General features: G+C 43.4%; 1 protein-coding gene across 1 annotated transcript in view; it reads left to right on the top strand.

Moving 5' to 3' along the window:
- The window catches only part of atg2a (autophagy related 2A), a 30,745-nt gene that overhangs the window by 6,092 nt on the left and 1,847 nt on the right, over positions 1-22,806 (top strand). The window contains exons 6-41 of the mRNA XM_084085690.1: positions 269-502; positions 1,022-1,121; positions 2,261-2,425; positions 3,220-3,362; positions 3,625-3,706; positions 4,452-4,701; positions 5,330-5,471; positions 5,701-5,799; positions 6,396-6,551; positions 7,349-7,625; positions 8,076-8,148; positions 8,438-8,612; positions 8,699-8,841; positions 9,033-9,151; positions 9,311-9,462; positions 9,672-9,807; positions 9,889-10,073; positions 10,300-10,380; positions 11,482-11,588; positions 11,763-11,855; positions 12,371-12,441; positions 12,989-13,065; positions 13,694-13,864; positions 14,898-15,024; positions 15,208-15,434; positions 15,703-15,932; positions 17,247-17,382; positions 17,613-17,843; positions 18,190-18,291; positions 18,524-18,608; positions 18,702-18,855; positions 19,289-19,358; positions 20,245-20,327; positions 21,913-22,034; positions 22,183-22,337; positions 22,510-22,668. Of these exons, the coding sequence (XP_083941816.1) occupies positions 269-502; positions 1,022-1,121; positions 2,261-2,425; positions 3,220-3,362; positions 3,625-3,706; positions 4,452-4,701; positions 5,330-5,471; positions 5,701-5,799; positions 6,396-6,551; positions 7,349-7,625; positions 8,076-8,148; positions 8,438-8,612; positions 8,699-8,841; positions 9,033-9,151; positions 9,311-9,462; positions 9,672-9,807; positions 9,889-10,073; positions 10,300-10,380; positions 11,482-11,588; positions 11,763-11,855; positions 12,371-12,441; positions 12,989-13,065; positions 13,694-13,864; positions 14,898-15,024; positions 15,208-15,434; positions 15,703-15,932; positions 17,247-17,382; positions 17,613-17,843; positions 18,190-18,291; positions 18,524-18,608; positions 18,702-18,855; positions 19,289-19,358; positions 20,245-20,327; positions 21,913-22,034; positions 22,183-22,337; positions 22,510-22,668 (5,112 nt within the window). The remainder of the gene's footprint in view (positions 1-268; positions 503-1,021; positions 1,122-2,260; positions 2,426-3,219; positions 3,363-3,624; positions 3,707-4,451; positions 4,702-5,329; positions 5,472-5,700; positions 5,800-6,395; positions 6,552-7,348; positions 7,626-8,075; positions 8,149-8,437; positions 8,613-8,698; positions 8,842-9,032; positions 9,152-9,310; positions 9,463-9,671; positions 9,808-9,888; positions 10,074-10,299; positions 10,381-11,481; positions 11,589-11,762; positions 11,856-12,370; positions 12,442-12,988; positions 13,066-13,693; positions 13,865-14,897; positions 15,025-15,207; positions 15,435-15,702; positions 15,933-17,246; positions 17,383-17,612; positions 17,844-18,189; positions 18,292-18,523; positions 18,609-18,701; positions 18,856-19,288; positions 19,359-20,244; positions 20,328-21,912; positions 22,035-22,182; positions 22,338-22,509; positions 22,669-22,806) is intronic.

Raw genomic sequence — 22,806 nt, 5'->3', positions numbered from 1 at the left:
ATCAGTAATTGGTGGTCTAGGACTTGGGATCGGCATCGATCGGCACGCTGTAATCTTGGGTTGGGGTGGAGTATTTTTTACTTTTTTGAGTGCGACTGCCTCTGTCACCTGCTGTCGTGCCTTTACTTTCTCATTGATACACCCAGGTGAACTGGTTTTCCCAGGATTCATATCATTCTTTTCACTTAATATCTATTCTATTAATCGTGCACGGACAAGCATTGTACCACTTCACTCACTCGCAGCCATGTCTTTCTATCTGTCTTAGACCGAGTCTTTCGTAGGGGACCTGGCAGGTTCCACCACAGCCAGTGAAGGGGGGGAGGAAGAAGAGGAGGAGCAAGATGAGGAAGATGAACAACAACAACAGCAGGAGGAGGAGGGAGGGAGAAAGGCCCCGTCCTCTAATTCTCCTCAGCAGCCACTCCTCATAGGAAGCTGCTCCGGTTTCATTGAGACCACCGTGAAGATTAAACAGAATGACATGCTCCCCGGACCAAAGGTGGGTATATGCGTGTGTGTATGCGTGTGTGTGTGCATGTCCCTTCTGTGTCTGTGTGATCATCAGATCACTCATTAATGCATTATATTCCTTATCGTCGCTATAGGGCAGAAACCTTGTATCTCCATATTTTTTTATCTTTTAATGTTTATTTTTGTATTTATGTGCTAGTTTGTACTTTGTATGGTAGTGTCACGCAAAGGTTGAAAGTCTGTCTATGGGTTTTATGAATATTTAACCAATGAAAAGTATTAACAAGTACAATGTGAAATCTCTCTGCAGAAAAGCAAATAAACGTCTGTGTTCGGAAAAGTATTAACAAGAGCTTGTGACTAAATAATAAGCATTAGATCCATTGGAACACAGGTTCATTTCTTTCATTTAATTTCCTGAAAACTAAAGTAATGGTTTCCGTCCTACAGTGATGATATATTATTGACAATTAATCATCCATTCCTTTTTCTTTCTCTTTTGTGTCGCTATGCTCCTCTATCCCCCTCTGCCTCTGTCTGATCACAGTTGGAGTTGGATGGGAAGGTAGGCTGTGTCCACCTGCTGATTGCTCCAGATCAGATAACACATCTGACAGACCTGCTGGCAGCCCTCTGCATAGATATAGGTACAATGATTCACACCTTATCATACTGTATACAGGTGCAATGTTAATACACACCCTATCATACACACAGGTACAATGATACATAACAGGACAGGTACAATGATACCCTATCATGCTCACAATAACAATTACCTGTAGACCTACATTACAGGGTACAGGTGTAGTCTCACGTGGCCAGCCTTCCAAGCTCGCTCCACTCTGAATGGAGGTCTGGAAACTCTCATTGGAAAACGGCGAATAGAATGAGCGAGCAGCTCACTTGCTTGGGCGTAGCTAAACGGTGATTGAGAGGTGACGTAGATCGTTAGGACCAGAGTCTGTGTTTTTCCGATCAGGCGGGAACCAAAATTTTATTGAATAACAACTTACTGTACATTAATACGAAAAAAGTTTACACTGTAAAAAAATGCATAATTTAATGACATCCATCTAAACCTGACACACACAACAACAGCTTTTTTTTGTCGTAATGTTTGTGGCGTAACTTGCTGTTGTCACCATGTTTGCGTCACTGAGTAGTTGATGTGCGCACCTGGGTGAGCCCCTCCCCCTCTGTGGAATGCTCTGCCCATACCGTCAATGGACCCAGCCCCATTCCCCACTCCAAGGTTTCTTTTTAATATACATTTTAAGTATAATAATTAATGAATACGTTTAACTCCCAATATAGTCGATGCCAATTGAATGAAACCTCCCCAAACCATTGTGTGTTACCACTGCACTGCTACTGTACCCTACTGGCTCACCTGTAGTGTGTAAACTGCTCATCTACCCGTGAGCAGCCGCCACAGAGAGAATGTTGCACCTCCGTCCTACTCCTTCCGTTCAACACCCCCCGCTGGGAGGCACCGCCCCAGCCTGTAGGAGTCGCTAGCGTAGCTACAAAGATCGCCCTCCCCACGTGGCTTCCCTCCCATGAACACGGCCAGTTGTGTTCGTATAGATGCTCTGCCAAGTCAGGTGCACAATGGTGCATTCAAACCCCTATACTCTGCGGTGTTGGACAGGTACTTTTATCCCTGCGCCACCCGAGCCCCCTTGGATCAGAGGTTACCTGAAGTCTTACCACACAGGTTCCCACCTATATAACCAGACACACAAACACACCAGTCAGATCAGATGCCTTGTCTTTACTACAGAGCCAGAGACCAAGGGTGGCGGAGTGCACAGCCGTCCCTTAGATTCAGACGACCTGCGTCTGATCGAGGAAGACCTGGGCAAACAGCTGGGCTCCAGTCCCAGGGACAGGGACTGGGAGGCCGAGGATGACCTGGAGCCTTACCTCTATGGAATGGAGAATGGAGGTATGGAAGACCAGCACCTTTTGAGCTTATACCACTTACTCGTTATTATATGTAATATTACGTACCTATATTGTTTATCTATGAAGAGTTTCTGTTATATAATGTGATATATTAGTATATAATATGTTATGGCAATGATATCCCACTTCTGTGATATCCCACAGAAGTATCTAACTACTCATTAAACGGGTCTCTCTTGTTTCGATTATTATTATTATATTATTATAATGAATTTCCATGTTGTTCCATTTTCCAATGCCATTTCCATATTCTAGATATATTGAATACTGACCTTCAGGTAGTGATTTTGAAAAACAAAACAAAAAACAAAACACTTCAAATATCGATTGACATTTACAGTCTTTTTATTTATATCTTTGAGTCATACTATCTGTAGATATCTAAACTGGCTCGTGCTTGGCACCACGAGCCAGGAAGCCACTAGCTGTACATTTGAGATGTAGCCTTGACTGCTGAGTGTACGTCACTGAGTACACTGAGGAACCTTACACTACTGGCATGGACGTGTACTCCTGGTGTCCCTAAAGGGCCTTTGCGCTTCACTCTAAAAACACTTCTGCTGCTTGGGCCGCTGGCGTAGCGGTCCAGGCACCTAGGCTCAATGTAGCCTGACAGCGCGTCACGGGCCTTTGCTGCATGTCACTTTCCATCTCTCTCCCCAATTCCTGTCAGCCTACTGTCCTATCCATAAAGGCATAAAAGCTCCTGCTATTCTTCTCCTCTGAACAACTTTATAAGAAGTGCGTGTGTGTGTGTGTGTGATGTCCCTTCAGAGATGTTTTACTCCATGGGTCCAGGGGGAATGAGCAGTAGTGTGACGTCTGCACGCTCAGGCAGCGAACTGTCAGACAGCGACATGGAGTCGTCCACACACAGCCTGGCCAGTCTCGCACAGCCTGCTTCAGTTTCTGCACAGGTACAGCTTGTTGTCACTGTTTGTCAAATAACTTATAGCCATTCAGAGACACCCCCCCTCCCCCTTTTCTGATAACATCCCCAGTGATTATTTTCTTTATGGTCATGCCTGGGTGTGTGCAATTGAAAGCCATCTGTGTTTCTGTGTTGGGAAATGTATTGACAGGCATTTTTTAAAACAATTTGAAATGTTGTTTCTTTCCTTCCCTACTGGACCTGCTTCCTGCCATATCATTCAGTCTTGTTTTGTTTTCCTCTCACAGGGCAGCATGGGGAACTGCCCCAGGCGTTATCCCGTAGCAGGTTCTCTGTCCAGTATGTCCCAGGTTAGCAGCCGAGCCAGAGGTGAGGTCACAGCACCATACAGGGTTTGAATGAATTCAGGGCTCAGAATTATATCTTGGATATCACCGTCCATTACATCATGATTATTGAGACTAAATAAATGTAGAAATTGTAGTTTCACAATATTTATTTTTTAATATGTTTGAAAAATATGTTTTCACTTCATATGTATGAAGTGTTTAGGAAGTGCAATGTTAAAGTATATCAGGTGTCTTCAGGGTTTTTCATGCCAAGGACCCCTTAGTTGAGAGAGAGATGAAGCAGGGACCCCCACTACATATTGTATAAAATTGTGTTGCATAGTGTTTCATAGATTTCATAGATAGCTTCAATGACTATCATCAATGTAGTGTATAATTTTTTTTATTGTTTATTTCAAACATTTAACCACTTAAACCCACTTGGTAAAATAAATGTACCTTTGGCTCTGTACTTGGTTTGCTCTTTTTTTCCCTCTACACCAACCCTCTTTGACGAAAATATTTTTCGGCTAATGTTCCTGCTCAGAACAGGGATGCAAGGGTTAAGGGAACAATGTAGAAAGAAATCACACAAGTATTTGGCTGCCCCCCTGTATTAACTCTGAGGACCCCCGGGTACCAGACCCCCTGTTGAAGACCCCTGCTGTATATAAAGCACAGTCTGTGGAGCATGCCACACACATTTCACTGCACATACTTGTATGAGGGAGGGACAAATCTTTCTTGAATCTTGAATCTCATGTGCCATCACATCTCCTGTTTAGGGCGCTCTCACACCAACCGGTCAGAGCCGCTGAAACCCGATGCATTGTTGCGGCTGACGCTGGGTGGTCTCACCCTCACCCTGCTGCAGGAGGACCCACCCCCCGGGCCTGATGGAGCCTCCTCATTGGCTCAAGTGTCTCAGGTGTTCTTCCGTGAGCTGGCCTTTTTCAAGGACAGCATGTTTAGTGAGAGAGACTTCCGCCATCTGAGAGGAAACTTCGCCAAAGCCTGCCCGCATTCCCACCTCAGGTACACAATGTTATACACATGCATACACATGCATATAGTATATTGTTAAAGGTAGGGTAAGTGATTTTAAAATCGGTCTATGTTCTGATCGTTACTATAGAGTGTCCTGTCCATATAAGGAGTCTCCAATGTCTCTTCAGCTCTTTATTAAACAGAAAATGGCTTGATTGGCTTAAAATGTGTCACCTACCTGAAAATGTACTATATTCTGTTTAATAAAGAGCTGGAGAGACCCATGTCACCGAACAAACGCTCTGTAGCAATGATTACTATCAGAATATAGTACTTTAACCTTGTTAACAAAAAACAAAATAAATACCCAAAAATATCACTTACCCTACCTTTAAGTGATGCTGTCAGAAATTATGTGTTCTCTTCCAGGACTGTAGAACTGCAGTAGAGAAAATTGCAATTTTATGTATCTATGCATACAGACAACAAGACACACACACACACACACACACACACACACACACACACACACACACACACACACACACACACACACACACACACACACACACACACACACACACACACACACACACACACACAGGCAGCCCACGTTAGCTTATAAGTGACCCTTTCTCTCTTTGTCCCTCTCCTTCTCCATCACTCCTACTCCTAGATTAACGGGGGCGGCGGTACAGGTCGCCTTAGAGATGCGGAGTGGGAGCCGCCACAGTCGGGCTGTGACCTCTGACATTTCATTCAGCAGGCTGGAACTGTTAGAGTGTCTCTGGGAAGACAGCAATCCTCAGTACAGTGAGGTAGAGAACAGTCTGTCTGTCTATCTACATCTGTCTGTCTTTTTTCAAGTATCTATACTGTGTGTGTATGTTCAACACATCTATATTTATCTATACAATATATCTCTATTCTGTGTGTGGTTGCATGTCTGTGTACACCTGTTTGTCCCTCTGTATCTCATTTGAAACCATCTATTACAGTAATGTGCTGTGAGCTGACATCATGTCCATCTCTGTCTCTGGGTCTTAGTTGCTGCAGTTCCAGAAAGCCGGTCTGTTCACAGTGGGAGCTGTTGCCAGACCCTGTGCAAAGTTACACTATGGCCTCACTGAAAAACACCTGCGCAAGGTATTACACGCACACACGCACACAGAGAGGGGGAGAGAAATAAGGATACTATGGCGCTTTTCCACTGCATGGTAATGGCTCGACTCATGTTTGTTATCCACTGGGCAAAAATATAACTTGGTACTTTTGACGGCATAGCTCTGCAGGAGTCTAGACGTCTACAAGATGGTTGGTCTGTGTGTCTGTCTGTGTGTCTGGAGATAATCTCGCAAACTGATGGACCCCAGTGCCTCATTTCTTGGGCACACTGCCATGAATCAATTTTGAGCAACTGAATGAAAATGTGATCAGAATCATGTTTCCAGACACTATTAGCGTTATCATTAGCTTTAACTTTACCATTGTTTAGCACTCTCCTACGCAGAGGGTTGTACTTTGCTATGATGACCAGGTACAGTGCATTGAAAATCAATACAAGCCGATACCATGCAGTGAAACAGCACCATTAGACAACCTGTGTGTGTGTGTGTGTGTGTGTGTGTGTGAGCATGCATGTATGTTTGTGTGGAATAGAGAGGCAGGAGTAGAAGTGAAAAAGCTTTTTTATTCTTGGAGAAGGTCGTAAACCGCTCGCTCGCGTGTGTGTGTATCCACAGGGTAAGCAGCGGGTTGTACGTCGAGACAGTGAGGTGAGAGTTGAGCTGGCGGAACTGAGTGCTGAGTTGGACCTGGATGTCCTGACCCGCCTGGGGAGCCTGAGCAAAGCCTTCAGCCACTGTCCTACACAAACCACTGGACCTGTGCACACGCAGGTGAACTCCTTACACAGATACATACAGTACATACACAAATCACTGGACCTGTGCACATGCAGGTGAACACCTTACACAGATACATACAGTACATATACAAATCACTGGACCTGTACACATACAGGTGAACACCTTACACAGATACATACAGTACATATACAAATCAGTGGACCTGTGCACATGCAGGTGAACACCTTACACAGATACATACAGTACATACACAAATCACTGGACCTGTACACATACAGGTGAACACCTTACACAGATACATACAGTACATACACAAATCAGTGGACCTGTACTCACGCAGGTAAACACCTTACACAGATACATACAGTACATACACAAATCACTGGACCTGTACACACATAGGTAAACAACACCTTACACAGATACATACAGTACATACACAGCAGTGGTCAGCGGAGCACTAAGCTGGTGTCTTGACTAGACAGAACGGGACATTTTTGCAAAACCTTCGGGGAAGGTAAGAACAAATGCAATCGATCTCAGATGCACACCATTGAACAGCTCCCAGGTCAGCCTGTGACAGCCAGGTTGTTTGTTACTTGTTGTTAGTGAGTAGAGTGAGGAGGAGAATAAAACAAGAACATGCCCAAATTACAGTACATTCTTATGCACAAATAATGTGTATGGAAAATAAATATTGCTGCTGTTTCTTCATTCCTAAAAGGTTGGCTTTTTGGAAATTCTGATATCAATGTTGTGTGTGTGAGATGGACAGCTTTTCTCCTCCCTCTCTCATTCTTTCCTATTCCTTCCTACCACTCTTTCAGACCCAGAGCAGTGAGCTGTGGTCCTCCTTCTCGCTCCTCTCCCCCCACGCCGTGGTCAAGCTCCGCTTCCCCATACCAGACCTACGTCCCCTTCCCATGCGCCGGCCCCCAGGCCAGCGGAATGTGCGGCAGGAGACCCTGGTTCTTGAGCTGACGGATCTGGAACTGAAGCACCAGGAGGCCCCAGATCTCCATCAGGGAGAACATGCAGCCCCTGGCCAACCCCCTGCTCCCTGTCTCACACAGCTGCTAGAGGCCTCCTTTACTGACATGCACGGTGGGTGGGGTGTTGAGAGAGTGGTGTTGGATTTAAGATGCTTGCTTTTTAAGAAGCAGCAGTTCATATGGTAGTTAGTTGTATTTGTGTGCGTTTGCTAGCAGGCCTTTAAGGTTGGCAATGCCAGTCTGTCCACCCATCCAACACTTTGGTCCCAAACAAGATATTTCAGAAAATTCTTGCTGGATTGCCATGGCATTTTCTGTATACTTTCATGCTCCCAGAGGATGAACCATACTGACGTTGGTGAACCCATGGCCTTTTCTGCTTTCTGCCCCCCCCCCCCCACACACACACACACACACACACACACACACACACACACACACACACACACACACACACACACACACACACACATATATTCTGGTACTAATAATAATTTTACATTTTGTATATATTTCTTTCCTTTTTTCCCACACCATGATGATCTTGTATTGTCTCCTCCAGGATCATATGTGGACTGGGAGGGAGGCTCCTTTCCCTGTATCAGAGTTAAGAAGAACCAAGACTCCCTGCCCAGGTTAGTGGTGGGAGTGAGGATAAGGATGGGGAGAAATCATTCACGTCTCAGTGCACTGTCCCATCCAAATACAATGACCATTAAATAAAACTATCATGTTCCATAATATGTCCACAAAACGCTCATGAAAGTAAAACTCCAGAACAAGTGTATTATTGCGGTTATCGCAAGACCTTTGCATGATAAATACTACTATTTTATAAATATATCTGCTTTGCATGATACAATCAAGTCACATCGCAGTTTTAATGTCTCACCGTTGTCCATTTTGGTTCATCCTTCTTCTTAGGATATCGGTACGTGTGAATGGAGGCGAGTCCCAGGACTCGAGAGGAGGCCTAGGTGGACTAAGCCTTGGCCTGGCCGGGGACTTGGGGACTATGTCCTTTGAGAGTCCTTGTGAGCTCCGTGATAAGACCAGCTCTCCATTCTCCTCCAACCGTACTATGTTTGAGACTGAGGAGGTACGCTGGTACCTACATACACACATTAATGTTCACATGGTTCTTTTCCTTTACCAGAGTTGTGATTACTGGTCTCCTCTCCTCAGATGGTCATTCCAGCAGATCCTGAAGAGATGCGTCAGTTCCAGGCCCAGTGTGTGGCCCAGAGCCAGTGTGTGATGGACATTTGCCTGCCACTGGCTTACATCCTGCTGCCTAGCAAACAGGCCTTCCAGAGCGTTTACAATAGGTTTGTGTGTCTGTCTAAAATGTAACGTCATCACATCCATCATAATATAGTGTATTTCAGCTAGTATGATAGCAGACACCAGGTCAGCTGTCCACTGTCAGTTTTTCCACACGTTTTGCACACATCTGCTGTAATACGTGACACGACCTCACTCTCTCTCTCCACCTCTCTTGTCGGTCTGTCTCCTGCAGGATTAACAATGACCTGTTGATGTGGGAGCCCCCTCCCCCTCCTCCCCCCTCTGCTCACACCCCCCACCGCCATCACACTGACGATGAGTTTCAGCTCTGCAAGTCAGCCTTCAGACTGGGTTAGTCCCAATTACAGCTTTGACATTGACGTCTTTAAATTTCACATACGACCAATGGGAGATAAAACTGAACGTATTGAGCAAGCCGCTTTTATGTTTTAACTCTTTACTGAACAGTGTTTTCATAGATTTAATCCGTTCTCTCTCTCTGCATCACAGACTCTGATTCTGAGGATGATGAAGCTCAGTACGCCTCTGCCACTGAATCAGCTAGGAGACAGTTAGAGCCACGTCCTAACCACAACCTCAGTCTTCTTTCCCTCACGGTCCTCATAGGCAAGGGCCGCCTTCAAGCCATGGCGGACAGGAAGGTGAGCCAGCTATGTGCTGACCATAGTGAGACTGCATTATCTACTGACGATCTCATTTGTTCATCCCTTTATTCACTTTAAATGATCAGGGAAGATGTTTTATTTTTAAATCATTTTGTCTTACCTGCCATTTTCATTTATTTCCACTGCATTCTTTTAATATACAAAAGTATTTTCCAAATGATTTCCATTCCTCTCTGTGTTCTCAGGCAGAGGAGGATAATCATGGTGAGATTGTGTTGGACCTGGAAGAGGGGAAGTTATTCAGTGTGGCACAGCACCAGAACAACCCAAATCTCAACTTCCTTTGTGTAGAGAGCAGACGGGTGGAGCTATACCATCGAGGTGTGTGACGTCATAAATATTTCATACACAAAACACACTTCTGTGTCGGCCATAATCACAAGGTTGTTCTCTCTCTTACAGCGGCAGTGAAAGACTCCCCCATCCCAGAACGGTTGGAGATGCCCAGCTTCACTCCCCCGAAGCACCTGGACCCTACCATCTACCCCACAGAGGTGGGTGTGAGCAGTGTGAGTGGCAGGGAAAGTAAGCTCCAGATGCTGTCCACAGCCATCAAAATCACCCTGGACCTCCAGAAAAACATCAAGGTGGGTGCTCGTGAAAGAGACCAACATGGCACATCCATACTGAAATTCACAATTGTTTTTGCTGCGTGGCTCTAGGGGGCGAGCAATTTTGGAGAGGGGTTTTGAGTGAGTCTTCATAGATCATAGACATCATGCATGTCTGGCGTCACTGACTGGACACATGTAGTCCAAGATCCACAGGGACCCTGTCTTGTTTAAATATCCTTGTTTTCTGTTCTGTCTCTAGGAGTTCCTGGTTGCAATTCGTCTCCAAGGCGCCACTATGCGGCACTACATGGCGCAGACAAATCACAGTTGGTACGAGCAGGTAGGAAGAAGTACCAAGAAGCTCCTGGAAGCAAGTGCTCCTCATCCAGAGTTTTCATTCCCATCTCTGTGTCATCTATCCCATGTTTCACCTTTCAAAATGCATTAAACTAGAAGGCATGAATGTAAAATTCAAGGAAGGAGGCATAATAGAGCCCTGAAGCCCTGCACACAAGTGTGCTGGTTGTGCAGTCAGTGGGCTATCACATGTCTGTGATCTACTACAGGATCATCCCAATGTGACTCATTAGCCACACATTCCATTGCAGGAAAATAAATAAACAAGATGTAGAGTCTAGTATCAGCAAGCATAGCCTCCCTGTCCAATTGTTAGCTGTCGATAGTAAGTCAGTATGTGTGTAGCTTGCGAACAAAGCTGCACAAATCACAATGCAGTGCAGTGCTAATTTTGTCGACTAAGACTAAAAGACTAAGGTTTTTGAAATTTAGTCGACTAGACTAGACTAAGACGAAACAATTTTCAGAAGACTAAAATAGGACTAAAACTAAATGGTGTGTTATTCAAAAGACTAAGACTAAGACTAAACAATTTTCAGAAGACTAAAATAGGACTAAAACTAAATGGTGTATTATTCAAAAGACTAAGACTAAGACACTGACGCAGGCCACTGAACACTGATGCAGTGTTCAGTGGCCAAGCTGCACTATACAGGCTGGCTTCTTGTGGGCATGTCGATGTCTCCTTTGGCCAAGTGGAAACGACAATGTTTAAGTATTTTGCCTAGCCATGATGTACAAATGTGCGTTACAAGAACAATGTTGGTTTAGCTAAGACATTTGCTGTAAAGAATTACATTTTACATGCATAGATTTACTTTTCATGAGACTGACATACACAGATACTGTACAGTACAGACTCTTCTAAAGGCCCAGCTTAGTTTATTAAAGTAGCGTTCCTTCATCATACAGCCCTGCTGTCAGCACAGCATGACGGCAGTGTGACAGATTTTGCCTCCTCAGTGAAACCAGTTGACATACTCTGCTCTTTTCAGACAGACTGAATTCATAATAAGTAAAATATTTTCAAATGTGTTAAGCTTCCTCCCAACTGAATCTCTGTTTCATTTTTTTTTTACTGTAGTTGGTTGACTTTCTGGACGTCATCGATGATCCTATCCTGGGATATACACCCCCTGCAGTCATCACCATCCTGCATACACACTTGGCTACCTGCGCTGTAGACTACAGGTACACACACACACACACACACACACACACACAGTCATGCAAATGTTGTATAGCCCATGTATAGATCTTAATAGATAGTAAATGTGAACATTTGATATAACATTCAAACCCCCTTGTTCCATCATCGTTTTCTTTAATCCTGTCTACCCCTCTATCTCTCTCTCTCTCTCTCAGGCCCCTGTATCTGCCACTGCGAGTGTTATTCACAGCAGAGTCATTCTCGCTGTCCAGCAACATTATCGTAGACACTGCCACTTTCCACCTCAGGTAACACCGCTGTATCATCAATTCATCAGTTCAACTCCAGCGAGGTAGCAAGTTGTCATTTGGAAAATATCAACCCATGCTGTTTTAACAACATGATCCCTAGAGTCCCTTTTCTGGGGCAAATATTTGGCAAAAATAGCAGTTCTACAAGCTCATAATGCTTGTAGATTGGCTAATTTGGGGGAAGAGATTTGGTGTAGAGGGACAATAGGCATGGAACTAGTATAGAGCTCTGGGGGACTACACATATAGCCTTTGAGTGGTTAAGATCAACATCACATCAGCTCTGACGTTTTTTCTTAAGAACAGGATTGTCTGTGTTTTATGATTATCAGCTAGTGTCCTTGTCAGACCACATTCATGGATATTTTATTTTATTTACAGTCATTTATCAATATGTTGTACTGCTATTTAACCACTGTCATTATAGGCAAAGATTATTATTATCATTTTATTTTTTACTAATAAGAAACCGTGTAAAGCCTAAGTGTGTGGTTGTGTTTTTTGTTTGTTAGATTCATCCTGGATGATTCTGCCATCTACCTCTCTGACAAGTGTGAGAGTGACACAGTAGACCTGAGGAAAGGTAGGAGGACATGTGCAGCGGGATTGTTTTGTGACTGTGTGTGTGTGTGTGTGTGTGTGTGTGTGTGTGTGTGTGTGTGTGTGTGTGTGTGTGTGTGTGTGTGTGTGTGTGTGTGTGTGTGTGTGTGTGTGTGTGTGTGTGTGTGTGTGTGTGTGTGTGGATGTAACCCTAGTATAATAGATTCAGAAATGTGTCTTGGTAACAAGCATACAGGAAAATACAGTAATATGAGGCCGTGTTTTGCCATAGAATGTGGATCAGTACATTCAAAGTTACACTATATATCTTTTTTTGTGTGAATAAAATGTAATTTTGATGAATCTGTATGGTTGAGCAGTAGCCTGGCTCCAGCCCCTGAATCGATAGCCAACGCAACATGTTGTGAGCTTGTAGATTAGTTATTTTTCCGGCAAAGATATTTGGTCTAGAGGGAAAAAAGGAGGGGGCCTAATATATATACCCCTGTGGGACAATGTAGTAAATAGAGTTTTTTACAACATGTACACATTATAATATGTTTTTCTCCTGGGTCTCTTTCCGTTCCCAGACTATGTGTGTATTGTGGACATTGACTTGCTGGAGCTGGCCATCACCACATTTAAAGGCAGTGACACAGGCAAACTGGTGAGTACACATTATCGAGTACACCATAGCTCTGCAGTTATTCATCTCTGCTTATGATGGATGGTGGTTAGGCCTGGTGCATACTCCTTATGAAAAGCGAACATGCCGAACTCTGGGTAGGCACGTTTTTATGATTTTGTTTCTCACAATTGCAACTTGATATCTCATCTGTCTGCTCCGACAATGTGAGATAGGCAATTGTGAGAAAAGTACTCAGAATTCTGAAATCTTAAGTCTCAATTCCGACACACGTTTTTACGTGGACATGGGCTTTTATAATTGTTGTGCCGTCACATGTATTAAAAATAAAATGAGCATCTTATTGAGTATGGATATAGATTCAAAACCAGAAATTACCTCCCAATTACCAAATGTAATTAAACATTTAGAGGAAAATTACTTAAAGTACATGCTTATATGACTGGAATTCTCCCAGTATTTCACATTACAGTTAGATGAATATAATATGATGGGGTAGAATTATGCACCCCTCCTCTGTCCCTTCATTTTCCTCTTATACCCTCTTCCAGTTCTGTCTCTTTGTTTCACTCTCCTAAACCCCTGTTCACCTGTTTCATTAGATGTTCTGTTCTCCATTTCTCCCTGTTCTTTTCTTTCTGACCTCCAGAGCCAGCCATTGTTTGAGCTGCGATGTTCCAACAACGTGGTACACCTGCACACCTGTTCTGATTCCTGTGCCGCCCTGGTCAACATGCTGCAATACCTGGTTTCCCAGGGTGACCTGCACCCCCCACCAAAACACGCCTCACCCACTGAGATCGCCGGACAGAAATTGCCGGTAAGGGCCTGATATTATCCTCTTATCAATCAAGACTGTCAAAAATCTGTTCTTCCCAGTTGATGATATGACCTTTGACCTTGACACTGATGGTAGAACTAGAAAATACAAATTTTTCCAAGTGGCCAGGTTCTCTGTGGATTCTGAGTTTCCTCAGAAGGGTCGTTCAATGGCTAAGCTAGCAGGATTTCAGCAATGTAACCTAACAGCTCTCAGAATGCACAATAGAAAACAAGAAATAAATATGACTTGACAGTCATATTATTAGCAGCTGCATTGTATTGTGTGTGTGTGTGTGTGTGTGTGTGTGTGTGTGTGTGTGTGTGTGTGTGTGTGTGTGTGTGTGTGTGTGTGTGTGTGTGTGTGTGTGTGTGTGTGTGTGTGTGTGTGTGTGTGTGTGTGTGTGTGTGTGTGTGTGTGTGTGTGTGTGATTGTTTTCATAGACCTGATTACTTGTTTTTCAGATTGCTTGTTTCTCTCGCCAAACCTGGCAACATTAGCGTGACAGAATCTGCGACGCTAAACGCTCTAATGTTTTTTATATAAGTGGTGGCAACATTTTTTGACACCACACGGGTCTTCCCAACAATAGCTAAGATTGAAGTCAGTGTGAACATGGCCAAATAATAACTTAATAGGCAAACTAGGTCTAATGAAGCACGCTAGCATTTAGGCTAACCCTCCTGCCTGAGGCTGCAGTAAAACTTGCACTGTCTGTGAATGAGGGGAGCGCAGCGGAGCACGGTTACTGCGGGGGGGCGGGCCGTCTCCCCATTTGTGTCGCCATTGGCTTAAAGGAGTGAAGGACAGCCAGGACAGTCAATGACACTTAGGTGTCACTCAGGTGTCGGACTAGTACCCAGCCTGTTTGTAGAGCAGCAGCTTTGCAGCTGCTAAAAACGTATGCATTTACAGTGCACAGTGGTCAATATAGACACAGTGTCAATGACTGTGTCAGACTCAGAAGCTGAATGAAGATGATACAAGTTGTTCGCTTTGCTAACTTGCTTCAATTAAAAAAATGTTTCTTTAGTTGTCGGAAAGCCCTGCCTCGCTGCCGCCCTGCCCTCCTGCTGAGACTGCTGAGATAAATCAGTATGATCTAACCGATGCGTTGATTGACACCGAGAAGACACAACGAGATGTGGAGCTTGATTCAGGTACTGAAGGATCAACAAATAGTATTTGATTTCTTACTTTCTGTCACATGGATGGTCCGAATTTGTTTGATTTACAAAACAGAATATTCACTCTGCATTGGCTTCAAATTCAATTCAGCCTATATCAAAATACGCTTGCACAGACCCCAACATCTCTCTATTTGATGCTGTGCATTTGTTCAGGTTCTCCCACTATGCTGCGGGGCTCACCTGTCTCAGTCTACCTCTTCCCTGGAGAGGCCCCAAAGCCCCAGCCATCCTCCCTTCTGGAAGGGGAAGACTCTGAACTGGATGGATTAGTGGCCACAGCAACCGAGGCACAGGCTGATATGATGTCAGAAGAAGGCTCTGAGGGTTCGACGGACAACGATGACTTCTGCATATTGGAGGCTCCTGGCATGGGCATTCCTGTGAGTTTAATTACCTGGTGGACAGTTGTTTTGTTTCATTGGTTTCTTTAGACAACAGATAAATGTCAAGTGTCTCTGTCTAATCAGTGACTGACATTGCTGTCCTTAGTCGGTTTCTGCAATGTAATGAATGATTTCTTTTTTATATATTTTAACTAGGCAGGTGATATTTTTGACATGACACAAGGCATAAATACAGGTGAAGGCTGGGACTTTGACTCTCTTTGTCTCATTGACTGATTTTAATACTCATTGATCCCTCTCTCAGCCCAGGGACGGTGAGCCTGTGGTGACAGTGCTCACCCAGGGGCCCATTAAGGTGAAGGAAGGTCATTTCTCCAGGCCACGGGGCAGCTCAGACCTGCTCAGGGCGCCCAGCCGCTTCCCAATGCCCCAGAGCAGGGTGGTGCTCCGGGAAGTCTCAGTTGTCTGGCACCTGTATGGGGGCAAGGACTTCGGGGGCAAGCCCTTGTCCGTACATGCCCAGCATGGAAATCGGTAACACATGTTCTTGTGTATTCACACTCACACACATGCACACTGACTACGTAGGTACCCAAATAGACAAACATCAAATGTCTCTCTCATTGTAACTTGACTTGAGTTTTGGACTACCACGTAATGCATTACTGTTCAGTTTATATGTTATATTTTTATTCAATTTATTTCTGGCTTTTTTATTGCCTCTTGGTAGTCCACAGTGTAGAGAGACAGGAAACAGGGAGAGGGAGTCGGGAAGTGACATGCAGCTAAGGTCTTCTGGGCCCAGGAATTGAACTAGGTGTAACATACCCCCGGCCATATAACTATATATAACTAACTATACCCAGGGTTAAAGTGGGCTAGCCTTTTTTATATGCGATAGGTATATTCTGGGCTAGTCCAGTTTATTTAGATAGCTGTTAAACCTGGACTCGATGTCCGGCATCAGAGCCTATGTGGCATGCGCCCTAACCACTACTGCCCCCCACAGTATATTATTCTTTATTGAGACAGGTTCATTATTAGAGGCAGATGTCTGACTGGTAAGGTCCTCAATGAGATATCTCCCTGACTTCCCCTCTCCGGTCCAAAGAACCAGGGAGGAAAATCACCCCCTCCCCTATACAGGACATACGTATCACTGTTAATTAAACACTGATCTGCCACTACATCACTTTCATCATTATACACACAAAATACAACTCAGCTCAACATAATTAATGCTTTGTTATTAACAGAATAAATAATTCAAATTAAGTCTTCTTCTAATGATCGCAGCAAAAGTAAAATAGTTCAGCCACATTCAATGTTAACCCATTAACTGCCAGAGGTATTTCTGAATATTTCTAGCCAGTGCCAGAGATTTTTCATTGAAAAAAAAAGTACTCAGGAGCCGAGATAAATACTTTTTAAGTTAATAAGGAAGTGGATAGGAGTCTATATCTTTGATAAATCATATCTCCTTGGTCTTTGTGTCAAATTGAAAAAAAAAAAATAATAATAATAATTATTTTTTTTAGTTCACGTAGATCTACGCGATTGGCACGTGGCGGCTATAAATAGGTTCGTGTAGATCTACGTGATTGGCATGCAATGTGTTAATAATAATTTAGTCAAAAAACTCCCACAAACACATTACCTACAAATCACTGTTTACATTAAATAGAATGTGTGGAAAAGAGTGAGAGAGACTGAGTGAATGTGTGTGTATGTTATATACTAGACAGGTCTGTAAGCCAATGAAGGTTTCCCTTCACAGTTGCTTTCAGTATACAAAATAACTCCATGATTGTTTTCTCCATGACTCTTGCCATGTTGCTCATCTTCCAGGGGTCGTTCTGTCCCAGCGGGTGTGCGTGGCTCCCCATCCCGCTCTGCACCTTCCTCCCGACCTCAGAACTCCTGGCGCTGGGCTGGAGGCATCGGTCGGCAGCACACACTGCTCATGGAGATACAGCTCACCAAGGTATGTATTTACATATGTGTGTGTGCATGCATGTGTATGTGCAGGAGAAAACCGCCAATGAATCTTATTTAAGGTGATATTTTCTTCTGGTACTTACAGTTATTCCACTACCACCATATTACCCAAAAGACATGTACAGTACAGGTGGCATACAAGCAATTTTTGTGATATTGTGCTCAGTTTCTGCATCCGTCTCTTCCAATGGGGTTTTGTACTCATCTGTCACACAGGTGTCCTTCCAGCATGAGGCCTACGCTGTGCCAGTTCCGGGGCAGGAGGGAGAGGGGGTGGGTTTTGGTACTGGTGTGGGAATGGGACCAGGCAGCGAGCAGCCCCTCTCCAGGCAGGTGTTCATCGTCCAGGAGCTGGAGGTCCGAGACAGGCTGGCTTCCTCACAGCTCAACAAGTTCCTCTACCTCTACACGAGCGAGAGCATGCCTCGCCGAGCCCACTCCAACATGGTGAGACAGGGAGAGAAGGGAAAAGGGAGACGTAATGAAGAAAGGGTGGAATGTAATTTCCCTTGGTTCTTTATGTTGTGTTTAACTTTAATCAGCTGAGGTGCCAAATAGTTTGAGAGTGCCATCAAATGTTCACGACCACAAGTGTGCTTTTCTGTGATTTGAAGTTAGCTGACAATAATTTCTCCATTATTCTGGCGTAAACACACTCATCTGGTGCACCACGGAGGTTAAAATACCCACTAAAAACTATTTTCAGACATTTAAACTAAATTATAACAGTGAAAGAAGGGAAATGTATCTATCTTTTGTATTGGTTTTGAGAATAGGTGTTTTTGTGTCTCAGTTGACAGTGAAGGCCCTGCAGGTGTGTCCAGAGTCTGGCCTCGGAGGTCCAGAGTGCTGTCTCCGAGTCAGCCTGCTGCCCCTACGACTCAACATTGACCAGGTACCACCAGCTTCATAAATGAAACGTCACCAAGAGACACTGTAGAACCACTTTTATTACTATACAAACACAACTGGTATTGTTTAACAAACCAATACCAGCTTCTTTTCACCACCTTCCATAGATATATGCTGTTCATTAAGACTCAATGTCTCTGGAAGTTTACATTTGTTGTATCTGCCTATTGTCCATGATCGAATTCCTCAACCTGTCTTATTTCTTTCCTCTCTAGGATGCTCTGTTCTTCCTGAAGGATTTTTTCAGTAATCTAGCTTCATCTGTTAACCCTTACCTGCCTTTGGACCCTGCAGCCGAGGGTGAGCTGGATGTCCTCAATGTTTTTATGCATATATAAAACCCCTGTTACAGAGAGACCATATGAGATGTTTCTTATCCATTGATCCTCTCAGTGAAGGCAGACTCCTCACAGAAGTCCTCTGAGGAGGCAGAGTCAGGTGGGGTCCTGGGGGCTGACCTCTCTGCTTCTGTGGAAACCACTTACAGTGAACAGAGCTCCTCTTCCGCTGGCTCCACCTCCTCCACTGACCAGCCAATCTACTTCCGGTATGTAAGCACAATCACATCTCAACAATGAGGGAGTTTGATTTCTACAGGGCAGCAGTATTCTGAAGGTTAGACCAATTGAATTGTGTGATGATGCTAACAAGCATGCTTCCGAATCCGGCCACAAGTGGTGTGCAGTAATTTCCTACCCTTCATCAACAAGTAACCACACATGTTACATGTTACACCCTTTAGTCTCAACTCGATCCTCAAATGCCCTTTTGTAGTTTCTCAGTAGCCTGCAATGGAAGACTGTGCTTATACTGGGCAGCTTGACTTGTTAGTAATCATAAAACAGGCGGTGTGGTGAAAAAGACCGAGCATACTTAGTATATCCCCCAAAGTAAGTGGTAAATCAAGGTTTAATATCTAAATCGTTTCTCTCTTTTTGTCATTGCCTATATATGTCTCTTTCTGCCATCATCTTGTCCAGGGAGTTTCGTTTCACCTCTGAAGTGCCTATCTGGCTGGACTATCATGGTAAACATGTGGTCATTGAACAGGTGAGAAACCAACTGATACCAACAATCTATCTGTCACCTGGCCTGAACCAAAACCAACCAAGCATACACATTATATGGTTTTCTTTGGATGATACTTCGTCAGAAAATGGTCTTATTGGTACGTTTTACATTAATGCTAGTATTTTAAAAAACAAATATATCCCATTTATGTATTCTTTGTTTTTTAGTTTTTTATGCTTGGTGTACTTGCTGCTCTGGCAGTAAACAGGAAACGTTACACATTATCACTGCTGGCTGCCTTGTAATTTGGTTGGAATGACTGGAATGTTTTGCATGAAAATTACTCAGTTCTTTAGGTATAAAACACACATGTCTCGTGCATTTGATGTTGGAGGACTACTAGTGTCCTTTATGTAAACAAATAAAGAAGAGTTAGAATTAAAAAAGTCACAAGCGAGGTATTCAAAAAACATTGAATTATAGATGATTCATTCATTCATGATTAAACAACATACACCGCACACATATGGCATGCATGCACTGTGAGCTTGTGGCAGGTTTACATACATTAGTCAATTAAAACTGACCACACTTTTAAAGAATTGCATGGTGACTTAATATGACACAAGCATGGGACACAGACAGTGAGAGACAGAGCGTGAGATGCAGTTTAACGTTACTTTGTCAGGCAGGTTATAAATTATTATCGAGGCGTACTTCCTGGCAGAGGTTTGCACTCCATTGTGTGCCCCTTTCTAGTTTGACTTGTATCGTCATGTAAAAGAGGTCTATAGAACTGTACAGCGCATTGTGCTTTGTAGTATAAATTCTATATACAGTACAAGCTTTTTGGTCAAATTGCTCTGGAAGCTCATTAATTCCAGTAACAACACTCTTCTGGCATCTAATCTGTTATTTTTCACAGGGAACATTTGCAGGGATCCTGATTGGCCTGGCCCAGTTAAACTGCTCAGAACTGAAGCTGAAGAGACTCTGCTGCAGAAATGGGTACCAACACACACTCTTTATTAAAATGCAGAGAAGTACAGTAGCGCTTTGATTTAGACTATCAGGAATTGATTTTATTAAGCCCCTTTCCCACAGGGAATCATTAGCATTGCTGGATAGAAAATAGCATACTGTAGCTAATTTCCCTCTTTAATAATAAGTTCTACATCAGTCTGTTACCACATTAACTCTTAACTCTGCTCTGGTCGCCAGCCTTACCGTCACGCACACACATGCTCTCTCTCTCACTCCCCACCACCCACCCCTTATGCACAACCTACTATATTATATATTAGAGATATTCCTTAAAGGAGTAACGCTATTTGTATAACAAGAGGAAATGGCGACTCATGAAAATAATTACACTGTAAAAATCCTTTTATTTTTCAGCGAATCTCTTAGTTGAACCAATTTTTTTTGTGTGAAGTAGTGTTAACAACTCATTCACTGCCAATGACGTCTTTTGACGGTTGTAGATCGAAAGCCCTCACTGCCAATGACCAAAGATTTACTGCTCCATTCACTTCCTGGTTAAAGTATTTTGGAAATATTCCGTATCTCGGCTCCTGTGTTTGACTATGTATTTTTTGCGAGACATGCTATTTTCAACAGCGTATGACAAGCGAACGGGAGGGACGTTTGTTTTTTCTTTCGCGGAAGCACAGTGAAATCCTCCTTGATATTAGCAACCATCAGGGGATAGATCATACTGGAGATAAATATTCTGTGACTACTTGAAAAGGTAAGAAAATCCCTGGCACTTTATTTATTTATTTACTCTGGCAGTGAATGAGTTAATAGTTTATAAATTTCGCTGCGTCCATATAGAGATGAGCGAATGAAACTTAGAGGCTATTGTTAATATGTAAAAAAAAACAGCTTTGTTCATAGAACAAAACATCATATGACAATAAGACTATTTCATTTCCACTCCAGCTGCGGGATAAATGTTTATGAACTATGAACTAAATTTGAGAAACAGCGCTTATTCCTACAGGAAGCAAACATGGAACATTTCTAGAGGATTAACAGCTTTACATGCCAGCAGTGGTGTAAAGTAACTAAGTATATTTACTCAAGTACTGTACTTAAGTACAATTTTGAGGTACTTTTACTTTACTGGAGTATTTCAGTTGTCTTTACTTTTACTTCTACTCCACTACATCTCAGAGGCATATTGTACTTTTACTCCACTACAATTATTTGAGAAGTTTAGTTAGTAGTTACTTTGCAGATATCAATTATTACATTATAAAACATACGTTAACCACCTATTTTATACATAGGCTATTTGAAAATAGCCGATCTACAAGCTCAGCGTTGTGAGCTTGTGATCTGCTATTTTCAAACATTTTAGTACTTTTACGTTTGGTACTTTAAGTACATTTTTAAACCAATATGCATACCATTGCAGTATTGATACTTTTACCTAAGTAAAACATTTGAGTACTTTTTCCACCACTGCATGCCAGTGGGAACAGGGCTTTAGTTGATATACAGCTTTTTGTTGTTCTGTTTACATCAAAACATTTGTGATTTGTGAGTGTGATAAATTATTGTCTTTATTTCCTCTACTTCATTGCAGTCTTCTTGGTGTAGACAAGGTGATCCACTATGCCGTCTCTGAATGGCTGACTGACATTAGGAAGAACCAGCTGCAAGGCATTCTGGGAGGAGTAGGCCCCATGCACTCTGTTGTCCAGTTGTGTGAGTTGATATTTCTCGTTTGTTGTCCAGTTGTGTGAGTTGATATTTCTTGTTTCTTTACCAAAATGAACTGAAGCTCCATGTGAGTTTAGGTGATATGTAACACCAGCCATTTCCATAATCGTTCTGTCCCTTCTGCTTCTTTTAGTCCATGGAGTAAAGGATCTGTTCTGGATGCCTATAGAGCAATACAGAAAAGATGGACGCATTATCCGAGGTCTCCAGAGGGGGGCAGCATCATTTGGCACCTCCACAGCTTCAGCTGCTCTGGAGCTCAGTAACAGGCTTGTGCAGGCCATACAGGTACCAGCCATGTACACAGTACTCAAAGTACACATTACTGAACCCTTTCTATAGCTAACTAGATACAGGAATATAACACCACAGGTATTTGAGTGCAATCATTTTTATGGCTCCTTTACATCCAGCATACAGTAGTACCTGTTAATAGTCGAGTCACCCTCTCCCTCTGCAGGCCACAGCAGAGACAGTGTATGACATCCTGTCGCCCACACCACCTCTCACACGCTATGCCATCACAGAGGGTCGGTCCACCTCCAATCGACCCCGCCGAGCTCCCCAACCCGCAGACCTCCGAGAGGGTGTGGCAAAGGCCTACGATACCGTCCGAGAGGTAGGTTCTCATCTCAAAACTACTCATAGTCAAAGCATCCAAAGAATCAGTTTAAAGGCCATTTAAAGGAAGTGTCTATTGAACTGCTAAAAACTTGCGGAAGCCCTGCAACACATTTGACTGGCACTAAATTACGTG

This window comes from Gymnoscopelus microlampas (assembly GCF_963454915.1).
Source record: "Gymnoscopelus microlampas genome assembly, chromosome: 18".
Classification (NCBI taxonomy): domain Eukaryota; kingdom Metazoa; phylum Chordata; class Actinopteri; order Myctophiformes; family Myctophidae; genus Gymnoscopelus; species Gymnoscopelus microlampas.
This window is presented reverse-complemented; position numbering and strand designations above follow the sequence as displayed.